The 26257-nt window shown below is 41.4% G+C and overlaps 1 protein-coding gene across 3 annotated transcripts in view; it reads right to left on the reverse strand.

Moving 5' to 3' along the window:
* ADAMTS12 (ADAM metallopeptidase with thrombospondin type 1 motif 12) overlaps positions 1-26257 on the reverse strand; it is a 377858-nt gene that overhangs the window by 308853 nt on the left and 42748 nt on the right. Inside the window, exons 1-2 of one of the 3 annotated variants that reach the window (XM_050793805.1) lie at positions 16691-17021; positions 3494-3749 (exon numbers count right to left, since the gene is read on the reverse strand). The exons of 1 other annotated variant lie outside the window; for it this stretch is intronic. In XM_050793805.1, the coding sequence (XP_050649762.1) occupies positions 3494-3553 (60 nt within the window). In that variant the 5' untranslated portion in view covers positions 3554-3749; positions 16691-17021. Of the gene's footprint in view, positions 1-3493; positions 3753-16690; positions 17022-26257 lie in introns of those variants that run through there. One more of the 3 variants, XM_050793806.1, reaches the window with a different exon arrangement.

The following is a 26257-nucleotide window of genomic DNA, read 5'->3' on the forward strand; positions in this document are numbered from 1 at the left end:
CTGTAAGTAAGAGCTGCATGAATGTTGCAGAAACTCTGGCAAAGAGGAAAATTTGTACGTTCAGGATTTGTGTTGTAGATGCTACACAAACCCAAAAGGAACTAAAGGGCAAAAAGCACATGAGGCTCTTAACTAATTACCCAAAACTATTTCATCACGGTAGTGCTTTACAATTTTTATGTCATCAGAATTGTTTTTGTTTTTGCGAAGAAAGATCAGGTAATTTCCAGTGATTAATTCTAAAATAAATGTATGGTTTTTATTTAGCAAATCGATAGTGGAAAAAGCAATAATCAACTATACATACGAAAACTCTCTGGAAGTGGGAGAGAAAGTAAGACCAAATGGCAAGCAATTCTTTCCAAATTAGTTTTCTAGCTCAACTCCTCTGTGGAGATCTTGCTAGCAGTATTTTTGTCATGTGGTTCCTCAATTATGTAACCAGAAGGGAGTGTCTCCAAACTAGAATCAAGCTTGATCTAGACTCTATGGCTGCACAAGTTCACCTCTGCAAATTGGATTTAGAAAACTCCACACTGGAACAGATCTCTACCTTGCCATAGTTAAACAGGCTGTACACATCATTTGATTTCATTATGTGAACTGCATTTAGGAGGTGTTAAAAAAAGAAGTCCTTTTAAAAACAAGGAAGATGAAACTACATCACCTCTATATTCCTAGATGATTTGTTGGTGAGAAGAGTTAGGGACATTTCTAAGGGAAGTCAAGAAATTGTTTTCTCTACTTCTCTTTGAAAATGTTATATTCAATTTATGCATCTTGATGAGGTCTACAATAGTGTGCTTAGCAAAGAACTTTTCTTCCTGAGCCACGGAACTTAAACGTTTAAAAATGATAGTCTGCTCAGTGAGGGCAAAAGATTCACAGCCCACCTAACTCACCCATTACAAAAAATGTTAATTAAAAAAATAATAATATTAATACTAGTAAATTTGGAAAAGAGTATATGCAAAGGTTTAAGTATTGGTAATTCAATTTGCATATACATATGTGTGTATACATATATGTATGAATGTATATATGCATGAATTCATGTATGTGCATGAATATACATATGCTTTTAAGTATATTTGTTTGGAAACATAGAAATATTCTTGATGAAAATGTGTACCACTACCCATTATTGGCTAATTATTTAACAAATAACTGAAATTAATAATGAAGCTAAACTAATAGCAATTTATAATTAAAAACGAGTACCAAATAAATAATAAACAGTAAAACAAGTATCAAATAAAAATAAACAGCTAAGTTCCACCTTGATGATAAACTTCTGTCCCCAACTGCAGAACTGCAGCCATCCATATGTTTAGATGGTAGTGGGACCTCAGCTAGAATTGCCAGGCATTATGGGGAGACTGGGCTTCTTAGTAAAATACCAAATTAGAGTCTATAATAAGCTCTAGTCATGTGCTGACTTTATGAATACTAAAATTTAATGACCCTTAATAAGTCATGTAATTGTCTGCTATTAAATAGCTCTCAGTTCATCCACAAAAATTAATGTCTATGGAATTACGTGTCTCATTCACCGCATAAAGACCTAGTCCCTTTCTCAGCCCATTAAGATGCTGCTCAAGGCGAACAGGTGGGCCTGGGGCAGCACTTTCAGAACTGACCTTGCTGAGACCACAGCCTTGACCACCATCAACCAAGATCAAGTCTTTTAGGAAGTTAAGAATGGAGGAGCGTCAGTCTTATTTACATTGAAGAAACAGATTAGAAGTTACAGCAGGAACATTATACTTGTAGCTCAGGAAGACTGTGTTTTCTTTTCATCCACAATATTAAAATATAAGATCCCAAATATTTTTCCACTGCATATTTTTCTTTAGCAGTAATTAGAAAAACATACAGCTCAAGGAATAATAGCTGAGTTCAGGAGTTATACTGAAAAAGCCCATCTTCGCTTTTCTAGACTTTAGTTTCTTCATCTGTAAAATGGCTATAATAATAATAGTTTCTACCTACAGGGCTCTTATAAAGATTAAATGGTGGAATCCAAGGTGAGTAAACTATGGTCCATGGGCCAAACCTGGCCCATCTGTAAACAAAGTTTTATGAGAACACAGTCATGGCCATTTGTTTATGCATTGTCTATGCTGCTTCACCCTGTAACAGGAGAGTTGGGTAATTGTGAGAGAGACCACATGGCCCATAAAGCCTGAAATATTTACTATCTGGCTTTTTATAAAATATCTCTCCCACCTCCAATACAATCCACATATATCATTTTGTACAAGTCCTAGTATGTAAACACTTAGCTATTGTTTTCTATTTAGAGTTTTGTATTTTGTGACTTGCAAAAATAAACTTGTGAACTGTAAGGTGATAGAAAGCGGAACAATTGACAATGAAAACTAGATTCTGGCATCAGAATATTTGATTTCAAGGAAAAATTACCCAGACATATAAAATCATTAAGAACAGAGCTACTCTGACTAGAGCCATGGTAGGGGACCTGGAAAAATACTATATCAAACATACATAATTATGTAGGTGCTCCTTAAAACCTAAAGAAATTAATTGAAAACATAAAATCTAAAGCCTAAATGCCAGAGGGCTTTTTCTTTGTTTCTCATGTGACTTTATACTCTCACCTATAAGCCACAAGAGCAAATAATGGCAATAGTGTAAGGTAACTAATTACTAATATCATACCTTTATACACCTACTACGTACCCACAAACAATTTTTTAAATAATAATGATACCATTCCTTGAATAAAGGAAGTAAACAGATGGATTCTCAAGTAACTCTGTTTTCATGAAGCTTTCCCCTTACCTGATATTTTATACTCCATGTATTTCCAAAAGGAATATTTTGCAGAAAAGAGATATAGCACTTGTTTGACACCTCTTGAGAATCGACTCGGAAGGAAACCTTGACATCTCAGGCAAGATCTTTCTTCTTTACAGTAAGATGACTGCATTTGTGATCCCAAGCCAAGGACAGTGCTAGCAGGAGACGATGCAGGAAAAGGCTGGGCATACACAGGGGCAGGAAAACAGCCCCAGGCTAGGAGGACCTGGAAAATGTAACTGAAAAACTATTCTTCAAAGCCAGTTGTCAACAACGTCAACCCCATCCAGGGAGAATACATGGTTACACTTGGCAGGCTGTGGGGAACAGATGAGGCAGTGTGACAAAGTCAAGTCACCCACAAGAACGTGGCATTTTTGTGGTATTTGAAACACTTCAGCCGGATAAGCCTAAATTGGCTTCCTTTATAGCAAAACTACCTGCCACTCATGGTATTCATGCCAATATCAGGTTTCTCATGGTGCATACTATGACATATTTACTCCCAGACCAACTCAGGATTTAAAAGGAAGATGAGATCTTTATAGGCTAGGAATTCTCTAGTGGACACACTAATGAACAAATAAATGTGAAACCATCTCCTAGAGATCAAGGATACCAGGAAAATAAATAAATAAATAAAACTGATCCCTAGGTCAGTCTGACATACCGACTTCCAAGATGGCTCCCAAGATTCCAAGCTCCTGGAGTAGGCACGTCTCCCAGTCATTCAAAGGAACACTAATCTACATGCTGTGTGAAGGGACTGCGCTGAAGTAAGGTTCCAAAACAGTTGACCTTAAAATATGGAGATTATCAGGGTCACCGTGGCCTAATCACTTGAGCTCTTTGAAAGCAGAGTTTTCTCCAGCTGGTCACAGGGATGCAAGTCGGTGATGGGAAACAGGAGAGGATCTGATGTGTCACTGCTGGGTTGAAGATGAAGGAGGGTCACATAGCAAGAAATGTAGTTAGTCTCTAGAAGTCAATGGTGTCCCTGGTTTATCACTCAAAGAAACAGGGGCTTTCTTTGAAAGCTGCAAAGAACTGAGCTTAGAAACAGACTTCTCCCTACAGTCTCTAGAGAATTGAGCCCGTTAATACCTTCATTTCAGTCTGTGCTACCCTAAGCCAAGAACCCAGTCATGCTGTGCCAGATTTCTGGCCTACAGAACAGTGAGCTAATAAATAGGTATTGTTCCAAAGTTTCTAAGTTTGTGGTAGCTTATTATGCAGCAATAGAAACCTATTACCTCGACAAATTTCCTTTTATCCCCACTCCCCTGTCTTACTCCATTGTACCCATAGGCAAACCACTCTGTTGTGCTTTGACATGTATCCTTGCATTTGGATATGTCCTTGGAGAAAAAAATAATAGATAGATAGACGGATGGATAGATAGAATGTTTTTGTTTGCTAATGTAGTTTATTTTATATCAATAGTATTGTGTCATAAATACTATGCTATTTATTGTCTTATAAAAAAACCTCAAATATATCTTGTTAACATCTATCCATTTGCTGTGGGTATATCTAGTAAGTTCCTTCTAACTGCTACAAAATATTCCGTAGTGTGTATTTGCTGTGTTTTTCTTTATACATTTTACTAAGTTGACCTTCAGTTCCTTTACCAAAATCAGCACTGTGATCATTTCCTCATAATCCTATCTAAGAATTCCTCCAGGGTATACACCTAAGAATAGGATGGTTGGGTCACAGGATATATGACCACTTAATTTGAAATGCACTCTCAGACTTCTCTCTCAAATAGTCACACCAGGCTACTCCCCTGGCAGTGCAAGGGGTCCTGTTTTCTGTATCTGCCAAGATTGGACATTACCAACTTCTGAGACTTTGTCAATCTCCCACGTATAAAGTAACATCAAGTACTTTCAATTTGTGTTTTTCTGAATCATTGCGTTTTGTATCACTTCATATATTTATTAAGTACTTCAGTTTCCCCTTTTGTGAAATGCCTTCTCATGTGCTTTTGTCAATGTTTCTACTAGATCTCCCATCTTTATCTTATTTATTTCCAGAATGTCCTCTACCTTTTAGACACCTAACTCTTCAGGTATCTCTTGCTGTTACATCTTTCTATGAACTCATAAATGCTTAATTTTATATAATCATATTTCTCAATGTTTTGCTATATAATCTGTGTTTTATTGGCATCTTCATTAAGAAATATGTTCCTACCACTAAGTCACTAAAATATTATCCTACATTTTCTTCTGTTGACTTCATACTTTTACCTTTCACGTTTCAGTCTTTAATCCACCTAGGGCCCATATTTGTATGAGACCCTCTAGTTTTATTTTTCTCCATATTACAAGGCAGTTTTCCTAACACCATCTACTCAACAATCCACCCTGGGCAGAGGTAAGATGAGAAATACGGATGTGGTTGGGAAACCAACATAATCCCACTGTCCTGTGGCAGAGGGTATGATGCAGTGACTCAAGATCTTGTTGGGGGAGAAGAGGTAAAGGGAGGGATCTGTCTCAGTAGATACTGCCTTGAACATCCTCTTTGGCCCCTGTGTTGCAGTTACTAATTCTTTATTTATCTTTTCCTATTGGAAACTAGAATCCCTTTCCACTTGGGATGGGGGGTGGGAGGGAAAGGGTCAGGCTGCTGTTTGCCTTCTCAGCCCTGGTGACACTAACAACGGGCATACACCACACTGCTCTGAATGAGTTCCAGTCCAGCACATGGCCATCTTAAAACCTCTTTCATCACATAATTGATACAGTTCAATGAGATAAACAGATGGCACCTTTCGTCAGGCTACTTGCATGCCAATGATGGGAAAACAACCCATTCAGACGCTCATATTCATGAGCTGTGCTCCTCCCCAAGCTGGCATCCCTGAATGTAACATGAGGGAAGACACTCAGGCTGCTGCAGGGCTTGGCCTTAGAGATGGGGCATCCTGGACCTGCCTTACTAGCAAAGCTTCATCCAGATATGACCTTTCACTGCATACTCTATTTTTTCCCTGTTCGCTTTGGTTTCATTCTTAATAGTGCTTTGAGTGCTGTTTTATTACTGCATACTTTAAACTCACTACTCTTCTTTCCATCCTTCTTCTCTTCTCACCAGCCAGGACCTTCCCTCCCCATCTTTCCAAAGCAGCACAGGGCTGCTTTGACTTCAACTTCAAATTCAGCCTGGAAGTTAAGAAATGATTTCCCAGGAACTGCATAGAAGGAGGATCCGACCATTGGCCTCTGTGCTGCCCATTGCCTTCTTCAACCCCCTTGGGTCTTAATAATTAATTCCTCCTGAGGCATATTGTTGCATGGGCCTCTCTGTTCCCTTGAACTCATTCCCTGGAAACAATTCCTCTACACATCTGAGAGCAGATTTCACTTAACTAAGCAGCTGTGGTCGGAAAGTACAAATTCTCCTTTAAAAATGGCCCTTTCCAGTCCCACTCTAAAGTTGGCCAGCTTTCCTCAGTTCCCAAAGAATTCACCCTCTTTGTACTGAGAAATCCATCTGGTCCCAGTCCTTTTCCATATGAGGCAACCAGCCTCAGTGACATTCAGAGAGTCCTTTCCATAACTCTCTTGGTCTAGCCCATACCTACCTCTAACTCGATAAAATGTTAGAACCCTGAGCCCTAACACAGGAAGACAGGGAGGCCAGTCAGCCCAAACTGGAAGACAGGTCAGGGATATCAGATATAAATCAAATTTAGGATCTTAAATTGGAAATGAGGCAGACATTTCTAGCTATGCTGTGGGCATGAGGCTGTGATGGATTAAAGAAGAAACGATGGGACAACTTTGGAGAAATGAAGGATCCATGAAGTAGGAAGACCTCAGTTAAATGGTCCAAAAAGGGCCCTGGAGAGCCATTGTACAGCCCAGATCCCTTCGGAAGATAGAGGGAAGAGGTGATATGAGGAGATAAATGGCAAAAAGGAGTTAAGACAATTGGAATATAAACTTGAGCAATGTCACAATTTTATGTAAGGCCAGCTCAATTACATGATTAGAAGTATATTCACAAGAGAAAATAGTCAGAAAATGGTCAGCCTACCAAGAAAGCAGCCAATTGACATAAAACATAGAAATGTCTGGGGACAAGAGGTCCTAACAACTTTAAAGCCACTTGCTAAAGAATTATGTCTTAGCTGGGCATAGTGGCTCATGACTGTAATCCCAGCACTTTGGGAGTGCAAGGCTGGAGAATCACTTGAGCTCAGGAGTTCAAGAGCAGCCTGGGCAACTTATTGAGACATTGTCTCTACTAAAAATTGGAAAAAAAAAATAGCCAAGAGTTGTGGTGCACACCTGTAGTCTCAGCTACTTGGGAGGCTAAGATGGGAGTGCTGTTTGAGCCCAGGAGGTCAAGGCTGCAGTGAACCATGATTACACCACTGCTCTCCAGCCTAGGCAACAGAGCAAGACTCTCTCTCTATATATAGCTTCCATTTATATTGCTTCCACTTATATTAGTATATGTATATAGTGATATAGACAGTGTCTTACTGTATATGTACATAAATAAATATATATATTAATTTTAAAAAGAATTCTTTCCTGTTTTCAGTTTCTGCAAAAGAAGCCCATACTAAAACAGTTGCATGATTTGGTGCTTCTGGTTCCTGATTTAATTCCGTTTTCAAAATGATCTCCTTCATGGCTATGCTACAAACAGACTCTTAATTTATGGAGAACACACACAGAAACACACACACATAGCTCCATATGATACACCAGAAGAATGGTTAAAACAATTGCAATAATAATAGGCGAAAACAATAGAGAATATTTACTATGTAGGACATATTTACTATGACATTCTTTTAAGCATGTTATATATATTAACTCATTGAAGCCACATCCTATGAACTGCTACCATTTGCTACAATTTATATCCCTTATTAAAGATGAGGTGAGGGGTATAGAGATTGAATATCTTGTCCAAGATGATACAATGAAAAGATGACAGACCTAGAATTCCAATCCATGCACTCTGCTTCCAGAATCCATCACTAAAACCACTCTACTATACTGCCTCTTAAAGGATGGTGAGTTATCTGCCTAGCAAAAATAAATAGTGATCTTAAGTGTTGCTATCCTGTGAAAGTTTAGGCACAAATTAGCTGAAATAGTAGTCTAGCTTCTAAAGGCAAAGATTTTGCTTGACTTACTGCATTTCAAGAACTAATAGCAGGTGCATTGTTGGTTCCAGTTGAAGAGTCCTGCTTCCATCTTCCAGTTGGTCCTCCTTCTGGATGATTCATCACTCCCCAAACCACATGATTGTAACAAGCTTAATCCACATTTACTGTGCTGCTTAATTACCAATAGAATAATAGCTGAAATTAAGCTGACTCCTTCATTACCTTCTTTTTATTCTGGCTGCTTTTTATGATTATTATCCCTCCTGCCTTCGCAGGGAACCAAATATATTGCCATGGTAAATGACCAGCTCTCCAAGATGAGAACTCCAGGTGGCAGAGACAGTCGTGAAAGCCCTGCTCTATGGCCAAGGCCACTGCAGAAGCTAGAAATGGGGAGGTCCTCTCAAGGACCCCTGACACCCAGAAAGCATTCTGCCAGGAATGACCAAACAGTTACCATTAGGAGACACGATTCACAGGGTCCCTGCAAGGTAAATGGTACCAAGCACAGTCCCTTCTCTTCTGAAGAACGCCGTGATTTCTGCAGCTTTCAGGTTCACACTTCAAGTGATCACCAAGACTGTCTTTAATGAACTATTGCTGAAACTATCCGATAGATTCACATGAACAGGTGGGAACAGTATCTGCAGTTTGATTTCCAAAGAAAAACCTGGGACTGTGTAGGGGGATGTATAGGTTGGTGACTGGAATAATTAGATAGGAAAGGGGTCTTTTATTCATTTCCAAGTTGTGCCCCTGACTCCTTGTGTGAGATTCATCGAAGTCCACAAGCTTACTATGCTTCAGTTTCCTCATTTGCACTACAAGAACAGATCTACCTATTTGCTTTGCAAGGAGGACAACCCAATAAATAACTGAACATTTTGTGAGGAGAACAAAAACCCTTTGGATACGGGCACAGTACATCTATTTAAAGTCACTATGTGAAAACTGAAAATAATCATTGTAGTTGGAATATTCTTAAGCACAAAATAGAATCCCCTCTTCTTGTACTCAGATTTAAATCGAGTTCCATTCAACAAATGTGCAAGCAAATGTGTTAGACATTAAAGACTCAGCAACACACATCATGTGTACAATTTCTACCATCTGGCAATGCGCATGCTCAGGGAGAGTGTTCCCACCAGGCACTGGTGGGGTGGTGGGGTTTTCACTTGATATGGCTTGGTTTGGGGACAATAACGCAACTTCAGTTTATTTGAAAGGATAGTTACAAAGAGCTGGATTTCCCCTTCTTTAATTGTAACCCATATTTTGCTTCCATTTATATCAGTATAAATATAAGGTCCATTCCCTCTGACTCTCACATATGCACTAAAGACAGCCGTGGGAGACAGAAACCAGACTGAACAATTGGCCTGAAATCAATTGGCCTGAAATCAAAAAGTGAAGGGGAAAAAAGCAACTTGCTTATTTCTCTATCTTTAAATTTCACTTTTTAAATTCAGTCAATATCATCTCTCTTATTCACATAGATTCTAGGGAGGCTTTTGTTTCTCTCTAGTCATTGATCTTCCAGAAGTACAATAGCTATAAATAAGTCACCATGAAATAAAAGCAGAACTTGTGAGTCACTGCTGCCATTGTTTCCTAAGAACACATGGGAATTACTGTGAGATGATGAACATGAATAAATATGGTGATGATGTGAAGGCAGAGGGAAGAAATAAAATTTCTGTTCAAAGAAACAATGTTCCAGCAAGTTCCAAGTACACCTCAAACTGTGTAACAGTGTTTGCTTTTTTAGTTTACTTGTACCCATTGGCCTCATCAGATTTAAGCTCAAAGGACCAAGCTCTGACAAGCATTTCTGTATCTGTGACTGGGAAGTCACACAGCAAGGACACAGGAGGTCATAATCATTGCAACATGAATTCTCACAGCTGCCTCTTCAAGGGAGCTCAGGGACTTTGTCATTTGTATCAGCTCTTTTTTCTTTTCAGAGACAAAGAGTGATTCATTTTCACCTTTCAAGGACCAGTCCTAAGTTTTTACATCTCTTCAAAAACCTCCCTAGAACACGTTAGCTAAAATATCTCAAATTGTATAATTAACATATAGAAGGTGCATTTGACTGTATCTGTTAGGAAACTAAGTGCGTTACAATGGAGAGTAGATTCAACCAAGGAAGAAAAAAAGTTTTATCTACAATGCTCTCCACCTGCAAACTCTCTCTCAAAAAACATCCAAGCCTTTGTGAATGGTTAAACAGATGGTGGCACAGCCATTCAATGAAATCTTCTGTAGCTGGAAAAATTAATTCACAAAAAAATCATGACTTTGGAAATGATTACAATAAAATATTAAATAAAAAACAGAATTCAAAGCTAAATATATAAAATGATGTAAAGTATTAACCACATGCATAGGAAAAAAATGGGGCCATATTAGTTTGCTAGCACTGCCATAGCAAGGTACCACAAAGTGGCTTAATCAACAAAAATTTGTTTTCTCACAATTTCGGAGGCTGGAAATCCAACACCAAAGTGTAGGCAAGGTTAGTTCCTTCAGAGGGCTTGTGAGAGAAGAATCTGTTCCAGCCCAGCTTGGTGGCTTTAGATGGCCGTCTTGTCCCTCTGTCTCAAATCATCATCCCTCTCTATGCTTCTATGTCCAAATTTTCTCTTGTTTTAAGGACAACAGTCATATTGGAGTAAGGTCTGATTTTAAGTTAGTTACCCCTTTAAAGACCCTATCTTCATATCTGGTTCTATTCTGAGGTACTGGAGGTTAAGACTTCAACATGAATTTTTGGGGGGGACCACAATACAGTCCATAACAGGGGACCAATATACAAGATGGTTTTAGTGGTGGGATGAGGGGCAATTTTCATTTATGTCTTTGGTAGTTTCATGAGTGTTTCAAATATTCTACATTTCTACAATAATTCTAATTATTTTCATATTTAGAGAAAACAATGAAATTTATCTTTGAAACATGTTTTTAGCATTCTTGAGGGTTTCCATCAGAGCCACATTCTTAGCAAGGAGTTAACCGCCAGGCACGTGTTAGGGAAAAACCCACTCCTCACTCAGGAACCCATGACCCTCTGTGAACTCTTGGCTTGCATTCCGAAAGGCCAGGGGCCCTGCCCTTCTCTATGAACCCCCACTGGAGGAGTCAGAAGGACAAAGCCATCCTCCAACGTCAGGTCAATCCCCCTTAACCACCATCCCATACACATACCTTTCACCCAAGTTCCCTGGGCAGGTATGAATTTAGGACAGATGTCCCCAGTTTCCTGGAGGATCAGGGCACTGTGTTCTATGTCTACACATATGCTGCTGTTGGCGAAAAATTATTCTTTCAAATGCCTGCTTAAAATACATATTTAGGTCACGAGTAAAAGGTCTGAGGCCTTGCTGATAGTGCTTTTTGGACTGATTTTGATCCACCTAATATCCTTGAGAATGGTGAAGCCCCATTGGCCCTTGCAGGGAGAGGCAGCAGGAAAGAAGTAGGAAACTCACCCGACCCTGTGGCAACACCTGCCAAGTAATACCAACAGAATATAAACAACCGCACTTTCCATAACCCAGGAATGTGGCTAACCATTTTTCAAATACTATCTCTTTAATCCTCAGGACAACCCATGAAACTGAATCTATTTTTAAGAAATAAGGAAACAGAGAAGTTACTTGTCCAAGATGCACAGCTAATAAGTGGTCCAGCCAGGATTGGTACCCAGAACCCCAGTTCATAAGCTCCCAGGACCGTAAGTCCACAAAGGCTGGAGGGCCATGTCTGTTTTACTGTATCCCCAGTGAGGTCCATAGTGAGGATTTGTTGAATAATGAAAGAACAAGACCAAATGAGCTTTTTACTGAGAGCCCATAGCACCAGGTAAAGACCTGTTAAGCATTATCCCTAATCCTTGCACTAACTTTGTAAAATTAAGAGTATTCTCTTACTCCATTCAGGCTGCTATAGGAAAATGCTATCAACTTGGTAGCTTATAAAAAGCAGAAATTTGTTTTTCACAGTTCTGGAGGCTGTGAAGTCCGATATCAAAGTGCCTGTAGATTCAGTATCTGGGGAGGGCCTGTCTCCTAGTTCACAGGTGGTGCATTCTTGCTCACGCGGAGGAAGAACTAAATTAGATCGCTGCGGCCTCTTTTATAAAGGCACTAATCCCATCAGGAGAGCTCCCCTTCATGACCTAATCACCTCCCAATGGTCCTACCTCCTAATACCATTACCTTGGGTGTAAGGATTTTAACGTATCAATTTTGGAGAGACACAAACATACAGACCATAGCAATTATTGTCCCCATATTAGAGTTGAGATAACTGAAGTTTAAAGAAATGAAATATATGCAAGGTTCTCAGGACTGGAAAATACAGAGCAGTATAAGATTTTCTGCCCTCATAGAATTCATGATCAAACTGAGGATAATATCCATCTGTCTCTCTCTCTGTCTGTCTATCCGGGCAGTTTATGCTAAGACCCAAGTGAGGGAAATAGGCAACATGTGCTCCAGAAGTTCAGCACATGTATGGATGTCACTGGGTTTGTTTTTGTTTTCGTGAACCCCACATCCTCAGCACGTTAAGTTATCACAAAGTATTCCCTCAAGTGAGAAAGCCCAGTGTGTGAGCACAAAATCTGAAAATCACACGGCCATGCCCACTGCGGTTGGCTGGGTGGAGGGAGAAGCGAGGATGCAGGGGGTTCACCAGCCACAAAAGACTTCCTCAGCCTGAAGGAGGGGGCTGGGCCAATCTGGACTGACTTGAAAGGCCCCAGGCAGTCCTTGACCCTAGACAACGTCCCTGGCATAAACTCTAACATTCTCTGGCTCATCACATTGGACCAGCCTTCTCCAAACACCCTCCTTTGACGTGCAAATACCCAGGTAGACAGGGGTGGCACATTACATTTCTGGGAGAGGGTAAAGATCAGCTGCAAAACCTGGAAGGCTGGGAATGAATTCATTCAACAAATGTTTATTTATTTAACTAAATATTAAGGACATAACAGAAGAACAAGGGTGGACAGGACAAGAACTCTGCTCTGGGGGCACTTCCATTACAGCAGGGGAGGCAGACAAGGGGGCTGAGGCAACAAAAAAAGCACAAAGTCCATTCTGCAGAAAGTGCTGGGGAGGAAGGAAATAGGAAAAATGAAACAAAAAGAAAGTGAGGTGGAGAATGACCCAGAGAGCCCAGCAGCTCTCAGAGGAGGTGGCAGGGAAATTGAGAACTGAGGGAGAAGAACCTGGGTGGAGGTAACAAATGTCCAGGCCACAGATAGCAGCAGGTACACAGATCGGGGCTAGGAAAGAGCACGGAGCATCTAGGCCAAGGTGGCCAGAGCCTAGAGAGCTGGTGGCAGAATGGGAAGGTCAGAGGCTGCAGAGAGAGGTTATCTGGCCTCCAGGAGAGTCTGGCTTTAAAAAAATTTTTTTTTTCTTTAGAGGCAGGGTCTCACTATGGTGCCCAGGCTGGTCCCGAACTCCTAGGCTTAAGCAATCTTCCTGCCTGGGCCTTCCAAATTGCTGGGATTACAGGCTTGGAACACCATGCCCAGCTCTGACTTTTAACCAGAGAACAATGGGAAAACCCTGGGGGACTTAGCACTCCAGAGAAGCCCCCCACTGTATGCTTTAACATGGCCCATGTATACACATGTAACAAATTTAAAGTATAATAAAAATTTAAAAAAAAAAAAAAGTCCCTCTGGCTGTGCTGTGTAGACAAACTCTTAGGGAAGAATGAGACCAGGTTGGAGATGGGGGCTGGGCTCGAGTAGGGGAGTGGACAGACAGGACTTGAAATGTATTACTTTTGTCATTACTTTTAATGGCAAAAACTGCAATTACTTATGCACCAACATAATACTTTTGAGACAGAATTGACCAGGTAATGGAAGGACTGAGTGGCAATGGTGGAAAGTGGAGATGGGTCAGTTAGTAGGCCAGCCTCAGTTGAGTTGCTGCTTTTAATTACCTCTTCCAAAGATGTACTGGAGGAAGTCCTCGTAAGCACTTTGCTTGCCACACCCACACAAATAAACACATTCCTTTGACAATGTACCACTTGGTTCCACCAAGAAATTCTTGAAAATTCTTCATTTCTTGAAGGAATTTGACCGCACAGGGCAGGGCATGTCTTTGTTTGCAGCTGAATGGATTTCTGGGCTTAAGAGCACTTCCCACTCCCTTTCTAGCATCTGCGTGGTTCTTTTGGTTGGTCCTTTTTGAAATGTATAATGATTTTGTAAAAGAAAGCTTAAGAGGATATGTGGAATATGACAGTAACAAAACCAAGGAGACGGGTCAATGACAGTGAATATCTGGATCCAATCACTGAGTTACTTAGTAAACACTTCTTACACCAGAACGCTGGGGAGAATTAGTTTTGAAAGAAGCCTCATTTGTAACTTTTAACCAGAAAACAGATTTCCTGTTGAGCAAAGCCTGCCTTTCTGAAAACATACTGTCAAGAAATTAGAAGTAGATAATAGAGGGTACAATATAGAAATTATAATTTACTAAGCCCAGTAAAGCATCACAATTAAATCTGTATTTGTGGTTCCACTTAACAGCTCTCATATTTTTTTTTTTTTTTTTGTGAGAACTGTCATGAAGAATAGGACTGTGTTTTAATTACTCCCCACAACATCCCCACAGAAAGGATTACAGAGGAACTCCCCTGTGCCTCACGTGGACTCACACAGGTCCGTGGTGTCTAGCTTCCAGGCTGAGCAATGACTATGTACATTTAAAGACTATGAAGCAATGGTTAACACTTAAGAGCTGAAAAGACTAAAGACATTCAATAATAAGAACCACATCAGCTACATAGTTTGTTAGATTTCTAATGGCAGATTCAATGGTGTCAAAGGACTAAAAAAGGAAAATGAAAACATTGGAAATAATAGTGTTAGACAAAGAGAGGAATAAATGCAGACAAAAAGAATCGTAGGCCACAAAGGTATTCAAGAAGCAGAACTAGGCCAGGCATGGTGGCTCATGCCTGTAATCCCAGCACTTTGGGAGGCTGAGTCAGGCAGATCACTTGAGGTCAGGAGTTCGAGACCAGCCTGGCCAACATGGTTTAACCCCATCTCTACTAAAAATACAAAAACTAGCTGGGTGTGGTGGTACATGCCTGTAGTCCCAGCTATGTGGAGGCTGAGGCAGGAGAATCGCTTGAAACCGAAAAGCAGAGGTTGCAGTGAGCTGCGATCGTGCCACTGCACTCCAACCTGGGTTACAAAGCAAGACTCTGTCACAGAAAAAAAAAAAAGCAGCAGCAGCAGCAGAAGTAACAGGGAAGTGGAGAAAGGGAGAAGGAAGGAAAAGAGGAAAGATGGAGCAGAGAAGAGGACCTGGGGAGGGGTGAAGGAACTGAAGTGAGTAGGAAGAAAAAAGTGAAGAGGAAGAGCTTACCACAGAATAAGGAAGGTCATTTCCAAACAGAAAATGTACCTGTAGGGCAGATAATGGACTAAAACTCTTAGAAACAATAACATGGTGTTATAGTCACTACCCCTTCTGCTGGATAAAAAACGACTGGATTCAAACTCCCAATTCTGACATTAACCTGAGTTGCTATGTCAACCGTATGTCCAACCTCCTTTGATTGCAGTTCCCTCCTCTAAAATGTGAAGATCCTAAAACAGGTCTTTTCAAACTTGATCTTTCTGTGATTTAAAAATGAGGCAGAACAGCGTTGAGATGCAGATCACAGGAGCTAAGGGTAGTCTCCTTTAATCTCCACTCCATACGTGCCTTTTAGAAAGGCACTTAACATGTTTGTGCCTCAGTATCCTTGTCTACAAATAGGAGTTGATAAGAATATCTATGTCATAAGATTCTAGTAAGGACTGGCAATATAAGCTGTGTGTGCTATTATAAGCAGAGATCTTTTGTCCCACATTCCAAGTGTCTTTTATAGGCTAATCAATATGAGGGACTGTAGGTTTAACCATGTTTTAGACCTGAATTTTGGTGTATGCTATTGTCAGTCATTTTATTGCCACACTAATTGGTGTGTGTCCTTTCCACATCTATGCGTTACTGAGTCACACTGAGGCATGTGCTTTTCCTTCTTTATAGGATCCCAGGTCAACTTTCCTTCCTAGTTGAATATGTGGTGGCTCCAACTCTGGAAGGGAAGCAGAGAATGAGGTCCGCGCTCCATGCTGAGGGGAGCTGACTGAAGACTGAGGGTCCTTTCTTGGTTTCCACCAACATCAAGCTTCTTGCCTCCTAGGTTTGACTGTCCACTTTAAAACTCCTTCCACAACACAGTGTTCTCTCCACCCTTATCCCCGCCACCATGCCATGCTCATTCAAAAACGTTGTATCGCGTTCTTCACTGAAACTCAAGCAATACAAACATTAGCTCTGCTTCTCTGCATTTGTCTGTGCTATCATTTTTGTTCACTATAAACAAATACAGTATTTTGCTTGGTAACTTCGTGAAATGGGAAGGAGAAAGTTCTTCTGTGTTTTAGTAGGGTTGAATCAAGTGACTAGCTAGGGAGAAAAAGACACTACAAAAAGAAGATGGTTTGGGCATTAAATAACTCAAATTTATTCCTCTAAATGTATTTTGATGAAAAGATAAATTTTTCTAAGCAAACTCACTAATTTCCCATTCACTGACTTTCCTTGGCAAAGCCTAAGGGATCCCCATTTGCAGAAAGACACCAGCCCTCCATGAAGGAGGAAGTGCCTCAGAGGCAAGTTTACTCACACGCATTTTCTCCAAAGCTTTACAAAAGCAGGGTGATCTCGGGCCAGGATTGAAATATCAGCACAGCCTACTTTATTCTTTTATATCTTCGTCTTCCTTTTTGTAAGATCTTAGGTAAAGATATACAATGCTTGAGCTCTAGGGTCTCACTGTATGCATTCAAATTCTCTCCTTACTGTTTGGGTGAGGGAGAAAGGACAAGACGGAAGAAGGTAACGAAGGTAAACAAGATGGGTTCCGGGTTCTTCATCAGCAACTTTCCTGTGCCCGGGAAAAACACCGATTGTCTGCGCCTGCACATTGTGACGTCAAAACAAAGAAATCGAAACTTACCCAGCCACGCCTATGAAGACGCCCTTACCCCCCGCCCCTGTCCTGCCCACCTCAAGCCCCATCCATAAAAGGCCCCTCCCGGAAGACATCGGCGCGAACTTCCTGGGCCCCTCCTCATATGCGGACCTAGGAACCTCCCCCGAGAACGCCAGAGCGACTTCCTCGGCCTCCACCCCCGGAGACCGGTGAACCTCGCCTTTTCCTCCTTCACATTGGCTAGCTAATAAAGTTTTTTTACCTTGCCTACTTGCCTCATCTCTGGCACCTGCTCCGGTGGTCGCATAAAACAAATCACTTACTACTTCTGTTTAGAAAGGGTTTCCTAACTCTTATCTCCTTGCCTCAGTTTCTCCATCCCACCCTTTAATTAACCATGGCATGTTGGTGAAGACCTCAGGATGAAGAATCTGGCAGCCTGGTTAACTCACAGCTTGGCCACAGATGTGCCACCTTGAGCAACTCACAGTTCCCTGTGGCCTGTTTCCTCTTCTCCACAGTGGAGATGATAATAGTATCACCTCATAGATTGGTTGTGAAGGTTATGTGAAATGAAGAAGTAAGCACCTCTGACAGTGCCTGGCACACACAGTCAGGTGTTGAAACTGGTTATAGCCATGGGAAGCTGTACTAACAGTATTCGGCTCTATGCCCAAGGCCCCAGGAATGCAGCAGTCTTACTGCAGCCCTAGCCTTCTGGCATGTGAGACCCTGGATCCCCAGGGCCACCCAGCAGGGATAGGAGGAATCCTCGGCCTGCAGGTGCAGTCCTTGTTTAGTCACTGATCCAGCCATGAATCAGCCTCTGACACCCTTGATTTAGTGCAGTGCTAATCCAAAGGCAGCCTCAGATGCAGTACTAAGCCAAATCAGCCTCAGTTTAGTGCAGTGCTAAACCAAATCAGCCTCAGATGCTTTAGGTTTAGTGCAGTGCTCAAATCAACTGAGACTAAGTCTTTCAGTTCTGCTGAACTGAGCTGCTCCCACCCTTAGCTCTGCCATATCCCCCCAGTCTGTGTGGCACACATGACCAACTGAGCTGCTCCCACCCTTTGCTCTGTCATATCCCCCCAGTCTGTGTGGCACACATGACCACACAGTCTGCTGGCTGGATTCTCTCCCTGAACCCCAGACTGTTCAGTCAGGCTTCGACAGCCACAGCCCTTACCAGTACTGCTAGGGTTTGGTGGCTCCAGGCCCTGCTGCAGCTCCCTCCACCCTCTGCCCCACAACCTCACAGTTCTCTGCCGCTACTCCCTCCTTCCTTTTCATCCTTGTTGTAGCATAAAAGGCCTGTACTTCCATCTAAGGCAAAGTCTTCTCACTGTGCTCTCAGCTTTGGACCTCTTACTTCCTCTGGGACTTCATTTCACACCATCCTGTCTCTGGTAAACCTCTGGTTCCCCTGTGGCTTTGCTTGTCTCTCTTTCAACTTCCAAAAGAAAAAGTCAACTCACACTTTTTGTTCTCCTCATGCACTGACCTGCATTTTTCCTTCTTTCAAATAGGGTGGCCTACATTTGGAGCATAACCCATTTTTGCCTAATGTTCTATTATTGGAATGCTAAACTTGTAGGAGTTATTTATATCCTACTGCTCAAGGTCATCACCAAGGTCTGATTTTTCACACACAAAAAAATTGCAACCTCTGGCATAAATGGGTTAATTTCCTACTATTCAGTCTTGCTTGTAAGTGCATTATGGTTTCTGCTCTGTCCACATCAGTGAGACTGCTATGCTAGGATTCCTGACAATGCAACGCAAGAAGGAGCATTTGTGCTGAGTCCTAGATGCTACCAAGTGGTCCACGGTAGGGGAGGGTATTCTGAGAGAGAAGTAATTTTACGTACAGACTCATGCTTCTCTCCTCATCAAAATCTTTCAGCCAGGACCGCATGGGTCAATAGGTTCTACATCTCACTCTTACACAACCATGATTTTCCACCCCCTGACACGTCTTCATTTTCCCCTTACATTATCCCCTTTTTGACTTCATGATCTCCCTGAACACCTGGGACACGCAGGTAAATGCCATTAACACCACTCATGCAATCGGGTGAAGCCTCAGTTTTGTCTCCTGAACCATCTCTTAGCAATGCCTTCTCAATCTCCAGAACAAAAGGATTATGGCTTTACTTTGTTAGGACATCTAGGTAGACAGGCCCAACGAGTCATTGGAAATGTTCACCTGTAACTCATAAGAGAAGGAAAATAATTGGTAATCCTATGCAAAAAAGTGAAATGTGCTTTCTTCATGCCTTTTCTCCCCTCACTCTTTCATCTTTGTCGTGGTCCTCATTCTTCCTTTCTAACTTTTACATAAACTTAAAAGGTGCTTTACTTAGGGATCTATTACAAGTTATTCTGCTGAATCATGGTAAAATAGAATTTGCTTTGGGGATGGCTCCAGTATAAGTAAATCCTCAAGGTTGCAGCTTTCCACAAACAGAGAGTTCACAGAAGTCTAAGTCCCCATAGCATAAAAGCTTTTAGAGCAAAAGTAATTTAAAACAGGAGTTGTGCACACTGCAATTTTAAAACAGAGCTTTTCATGCTGAAATTAGCACAAAGCTTACTTAATATCCAGAGTGCTGCATAAAGAACTATTGAGGAAACACGAGGGGCAGCTGGAAAAACAGAGGAAAGTGGGAGGCAGGCACGGTGCCAGGCGCTGGGGCAGCCTCTCTATCTAAGCCCTCTAACAGTGCAGGGACCCTGTAGGAGACCCATAAAATGATAGAAGACTCCAGGACACCAGGACGGTGGGCATCATACCAAGAGCCAGGATAACAGTGGGGTGCAAACACACATTCAGGAAGCTAAGGCTAGAACAACTACAAAAGACGCAGCCAGACTTGGTGAGCTCCAAGAAACACTAAGGTAGAGCTGGGAATTTGTAGCTAAGCCAGCATAGGGTCCACTTCATGGATTTGTTGTGAAGGTTACAGGAAGTGAAAAAGTAAGCAATGCTGAGAGTGGCTGGCACTCACAGTCTAAATTCCCATAGCATGAGTTGGAAGGGCCCTTGGTGATCACCCAGACAAACATGGTGCCCTTCTCTCCCCTGCCTTTCCCTTCCTGAACGGTTCAGTTCTGAAGCCCTTAAGCAGGGCAGATAAAAGTAAGCATCTGTATGGGGCTGGAATGAGAGGAGAGCTGAGGTGGACTACAGCAGAAGACCATAGGCTGAGGAGAGTGAAGACATCGGCATAGGCATGATACACAGTGCAGAGTAACAGAGGCCAGGACTGAGCAAGGTGAGAAAAATATCCATGTTAATGAGAAAGAGGTACAATGCTGGGTTTCTGAGCCTGAGCAAGCTAAGGTGGACAGCTCCAGAGGGAGGCAGTCTGGCTGGAGAATCAATGCCCCGTGGTTTGGCGTGGAGGTCAGAGCCCAAGCAGGGTGAGGAGGGCATCCATATCAGGCAAGGGGGTAGTAAGTAGCCAGCACAGAATGTGGGAGCTGAATTTTGGTGAGAAGAGAGCAAGGAGTAGTAGCAATAATGGAGATGGGATATTAATCATAAACAGGGAGACTGATCAAACACTAAGGAGAATGGGAATCAGTCACACCATTGTCAGAGAAGATATTTTCACAAATATAAAAAGGAAGAAAACCAGAATGAATACTATGATGTTGGCCTGGAAGTGAAGGTACAGTAGTTACCTCTTATCCACAAAGGAAATGTTCCAAGACCTCCAGTGGATGCCTGAGGCCATGGATAATACCAAATCCTGTATGTGCTAAGGTTTTGGATCTGATAACCAACAAGTGATTAACAGGCAAATGGCCTAGGCAGTGTGGATACTGGACAAAGATAGGAGCAGGATGGTGCAAGATCTCATACTACACAGAATGGCACACAATTTAAAACTTATGAATTATGTATTTCTGAAATTTTTACTTAAAATTTTCAGACCATAGTCGGCCATTGAAAACAGAAAGTGAAGCCATAGATAAGGGAGGACTACAACATTAGTGTACACCCGTAATTTTCCATACATGTATATCAGTATATAGACACACTCATAACTATAGCTGCAAATGGGTGTCATGGCTTACATGCACACATGCACGTATACACACATATTCTCTACCTCTGTCCATGGAGAGGGGCTGGAACAACAGCACCCAATAGCAATGAGCACATTTTGTGCCCAGATCTTTGCTTGGAAATATCACTCCTCAGAGGAGGGAGAAAAAGTTTCCCTGAAGTAATAATTATAGGGCTGGGAAAGTACAAAATGACCCTAGAACATCTTGTCGTCCCAGAAAGCAAGAGCATACTCAAAGAACGATGGGACAAGGCAAAAGACACAGAAACCAGAGTGAAGGGGCTCCCACTGGCCAAACTGAGATAATTGAGTATCATAATAAATACTGCTGTTCTGTATTAAAAATAACATACATAACAATAACATATATTAAATAATGATGTTACCTCAGTATAGACATAAGCACAAGACTGTACCAATATAAATAAATGAATAAATAAACTGCAAGTCTGGTGAGGAACAGAGTGCTCACATAGTTTCAAAGTATTTTCCCTCAAATACTTATTAACTAGAAAGAGAAAAAAGACTAACTTTACAGTAGAGAAGCCTAGTAGACATCACCTTAATCAAGTAACCAAAATGAGTAGCAGAAATGAGACAAATCAAAAGTATGTGGCACTTGATAGGACGCAATGAGAAAATACAGGGTCACCTCTGGCTATTTCTGCCAAAGGTGCCGTCTCTCCACTCATGGTGGAAGCGAAGTGGGGCTGGTATCACACGGTGAGAGAGGAAGCAGGAGAGAGAACGAAAGCAAAAGAGGGAGCAGGGGAGGTGCCAGGCTCTTGTCAACAACCAGGTCTCGCAGTGGGAACTCACTCCCACAAAATGGCAGCTCCCCATACATTAAGGATCCACTCCAGTGACCCAAACACCTCCCACTAGGGCCCACCTCCAACACTGGGGATCAAACTTCAGCATGAAATTTTGAGGGGACAAATATTCAAACTATATCATGTGCATAATCTGAATCAAATCATGAGCCAACATCAGGCAAACCCAAATCGAGGGACATTCTACAAAATAACTGGTCTATAATCTTCAAAAGTGTCAAGGTCATAAGAGCTAAAGATAGGCTGAGGAATTATTCTAGACTGAAGAAACTGGAGACTTAATAACTAAATGCAACATATGAATCTGGATCACTTTTGCTACAAATAACATTATTAAAACAGCAAAATTTGAACGGAGTCTGAGAGTTAGATGGTAGTAGGATTGGATGAACGAATAATAATGTTCTGATTTTGATGGTGGCCTGTTGTTTTGCAGATTGTCCTTGCTTGCATGAAATACACGCTCAGTTATTCAGAGAAGATGGGGGATTGGGTAGGCAACTTACTCCCAAATGGTTTTATAAACAAAAATTAAGTTATTGGTCTTTATTTGCAAACTTTTCAGTAAGTGTGAAATTGTCTCAAAACAAAACAAAAACCATTTTAAGACCACGTATAAGACAGTACTACTTGTTTCTTTCAGTGAAAATTTTGAAATAATTTTAAATATTATTTAAGTACATTAAACACCCTTCCATCCCATACATGCAATCACAGACTAAAGTTAAGCAGGAAAAAAAAATCCAGATACAAAACAATACATACTCTATGATTACACTTAAATAAAATTTAAAAATAGGTAAATCCAATCTTTGGCGTTAGAAAGTCAAAAAGTGTTCATACTTGAGGAGGGATGGTGCTGGGAAGAATTTATAACACCATTACGTAATCACTGCCATTTTACATTTTATATATATTGAATTATTCAATATGAGCTCTTATGTCTGGCTTCCTTTGCTTAACATTATGTTAGTGAGATTCATCCATGTTTTCGCATGTAGATGTAACTCACTCATTTTCAGTGCCGTAGAGTATTCCATTGTGTGAATATATGAAAATGTATGTGTCATCTTAGTGATGATGCTTGATTTTTCCAGCTGTGGTCATTATTAATAAACCTGCTATCAACATTGCTTTACATGTATTTTGATGCACATATATGCAGAATTCTGCATCATAGGGTATGTTCAAACGTAGCTGATAATGCCAAACCCTTTCCCAAGTTGTTGACCCAATTTGAATTCCCATAAGCAGTGCATAAAAGTTTCCAATTCATTTTTATTCTCAATGTCATGTACTATTTCCATTACTTACTAGATATTCCATATGTTTGATAAACTGAATTCCTCTGTCTCTAAAATAAACAGCCACCTAAACATCACGCTTTCACAGTGATGCACTCCTTCCCTCTGTTCTCCATCCTCAAAATAAAACCAAACACTTGAAATGCTGTAATAGCCCCCAAAGCCAGTAATAGAATTGAGTTTCTAAAGTTCCATTTACTCATTTTTCTAGGTCAAGCTCAAATGTCCATCTTCTAGGAAGACAGCCCTGATTACTCCTCCAGAGCTCATGTTTTCCTCCATCCTCTGAGAAGAGCAATGATAGGCAACACAAGACTCAACAGTTCAGGAGTGTATCATGTGAAGGATTCCAAGGCAAAGCTAGAGATCTTGATGGGGGTGGGGGTGGCTACATCTTATATTTCTTTGTGTCCTCAATAGTAGTAAACACGGTGCAGAACATGTGATGGGTACTCAATAAATACTTGTTAATAAATTCCTGAAACTTTGTTCTGATTAAGGAAATGTTTGTCCCCTGAGGTTTGAAGGCTTTTCAACACAACCATAAAGCAATGAGTCCTAAAAAGATAAAATACAATTGCATACCAGTGAGCTCATTTGATGATCAAAGACCATATTCTTGGGCTTCCCTAAGATGTAGCAATATTGCTTCTTTCTTCTGATGTACTAGATTAACAAGGAGCTTCTCTTGGCCACCAATACCTCCTTTCTGTCTTCTCTCCCTCTTTGCTACTTATCCGGGCAAGACACCAGCTGCCTCTGATCAAGTTCCAGAAAGGGAAGACAAACAACTTCGTGGGGACTCTGTCCTACAGTAGAACTCCCAAGTTGGCTTGTGAGAAGAACTGAGAGTGTAGCCCTAATCCAGCGCAAAGGCCCTGAGAGAAGGAAAATGTTAAAGGTGCTATGTTATAGATGTGTAGATCTATCTCAGAGATATGTGGATCTTCACATATCCACAAGCATTTTCTACCTATGTCCAGACTCAAGGGTAGCACCTTCATGCAAGCCTGGCCAGACCACATGTTCACCGCCCATGGGCCACTATTAAAAAATAGGAAGTTTCGGTCAGGTGCGGTGGCTCGTGCCTGTAATCCCAGTACTTTGGGAGGCCAAGGTGGGTGAATCACCTGAGGCCAGGAGTTTGAGACCAGCCTGACCAACATGGAGAGACCTCATCTCTACTAAAAACACAAAAATTAGCTGGGCAAGGTGGCACATGCCTGTAATCCCAGCTACTCGGGAGGCTAAAGCAGGAGAATAGCCTGAACCCAGAAGGTGGAGGTTGCTGTGAGCCGAGATCACACCATTGCAATCCAGCCTGGGTAACAAGAGCAAATCTCTGTCTCAAAAAAAAAAACAAACAAAAAAAAACAAAAGGAAGTTTCAAGGACTGGATCAAACCCAAAATGATTATACCCAAATTATCAAGTATAGGATTACTTAATTGCCAAGGAAGACAAAAGTAGCAGTAAGTTAGGCAGAGGCGGTCTTAGAGAAGCTCAGGTGAGGCTGTTACCAGAAAACAGGCCACCTTTTCTGGTACAGGTGGGGCATAACACCTGTAAGATGAATGAGGTAGAAGACTGTATTCACCAAAGATCTGTCACAGGAAGAAATTAATTGTGTTTCCAAGGATATCCTCTCCCTTCCATAAAGAGTGACGCAATGGCCAGGTGCAGTGGCTCATGCCTGTAATCCCAGCACTTAGGGAGGCTGAGGCGGGCAGATCACTTGAGGTCAGGAGTTCAAGACCAGCCTGGCCAACATGGTGAAACCCCATCTCTACTAAAACTACAAAAAGTAGCAGGGCATTGTGGCAGGTGCCTGTAATCCCAACCACTTGGGAGGCTGAGGCAGGAGAATCGCTTGAATCCAGGAGGCAGAGGCTGCAATGAGCCAAGATCACACCACTGCACTCCAGCCTGGGTGATAGAGTGAGACTCTGTCTGAAAAAAAAAAAAAAAAAAAAAGTGAGGCAAGGAAATGCCTGAGTACCTGGAGTTGCCCAGACCACCACCAGCCACCTTGGAGTGTCTCAGCTCAGCCAGAATCCAGAACCTGAAGTGCCAGTTGTCACCCAACAGGAAGTCAACATGAGGGCAGAGGACAGACAAATAAGCGACATAGTGAGGTGAGAGATGGAGGGATTTCAGAAGCTTCTGTGAATGTGAATGTGAAATGCTGAAGACAAGAACAAGGTCTATACAAGATTTTAAGAAAACTACAGGACGTTTCCTATGATACACGTGTCTATATCATGAGAAATCTTATTCTCCAATCCTGAGAAGTCAAATTTGTGTTTCCCTCATTGGTATTAGGTGCAAAACTGGACTTCAGAGAGTCCCATCTTTTATACAGGTTACATGAGGTTGTTGGAATTGTTGACATGTATTCTGAATCAGTTGCCCCAGTGACATCCTGGGGAAAATGCAAGCAGGCTTCTATTCTCAGCAGAAGTATTTTCAGTGTCTATCACCTAGGGTGATTGCAAGTATTAACAATGAAAAACAGAACTGGGAGGGCAGGCCTTGGAGAAGTAGAAGAGAAAATGTGAATCTAGAATGTAGATGATTAGCTTACAAACCTGACGGCACCAGAATCACCTAAGTAGCTTTAATGTGTATATATTATACACACACATGCCAGATAGATAGATAGACAGAGATATAGATATATTTATTGCATGGCATATAATATATGTATTATATACACTATACTAGTAGCAGAGGCAGGTGGGAGATGTATTTTACAGTGTAAACCCTTTTTCTCTTTTAAGTTTTGTAGCATGTGAATGTATTACCTGCTAAACATATAAAATGAAGGGGGAAAAGCCTAGATTCCTCTCATGGAGATTTACACTCTCAATAGATGATCTGTTCTTACCATATCGTCTATACCGAGCAGATCTCACCACCAGACTGTGATCCACCCTTACCGTGAGCTTCTAAATGGTCCGTCACCTGCACGTCAGTTAGAGCAGGTGAAAGGGGACTTCCTGATCCAGGATGCAGCATGGTCTCAAATGCCTCTGGGTTTCAG

This window comes from Macaca thibetana, chromosome 6, assembly GCF_024542745.1.
Source record: "Macaca thibetana thibetana isolate TM-01 chromosome 6, ASM2454274v1, whole genome shotgun sequence".
Classification (NCBI taxonomy): domain Eukaryota; kingdom Metazoa; phylum Chordata; class Mammalia; order Primates; family Cercopithecidae; genus Macaca; species Macaca thibetana.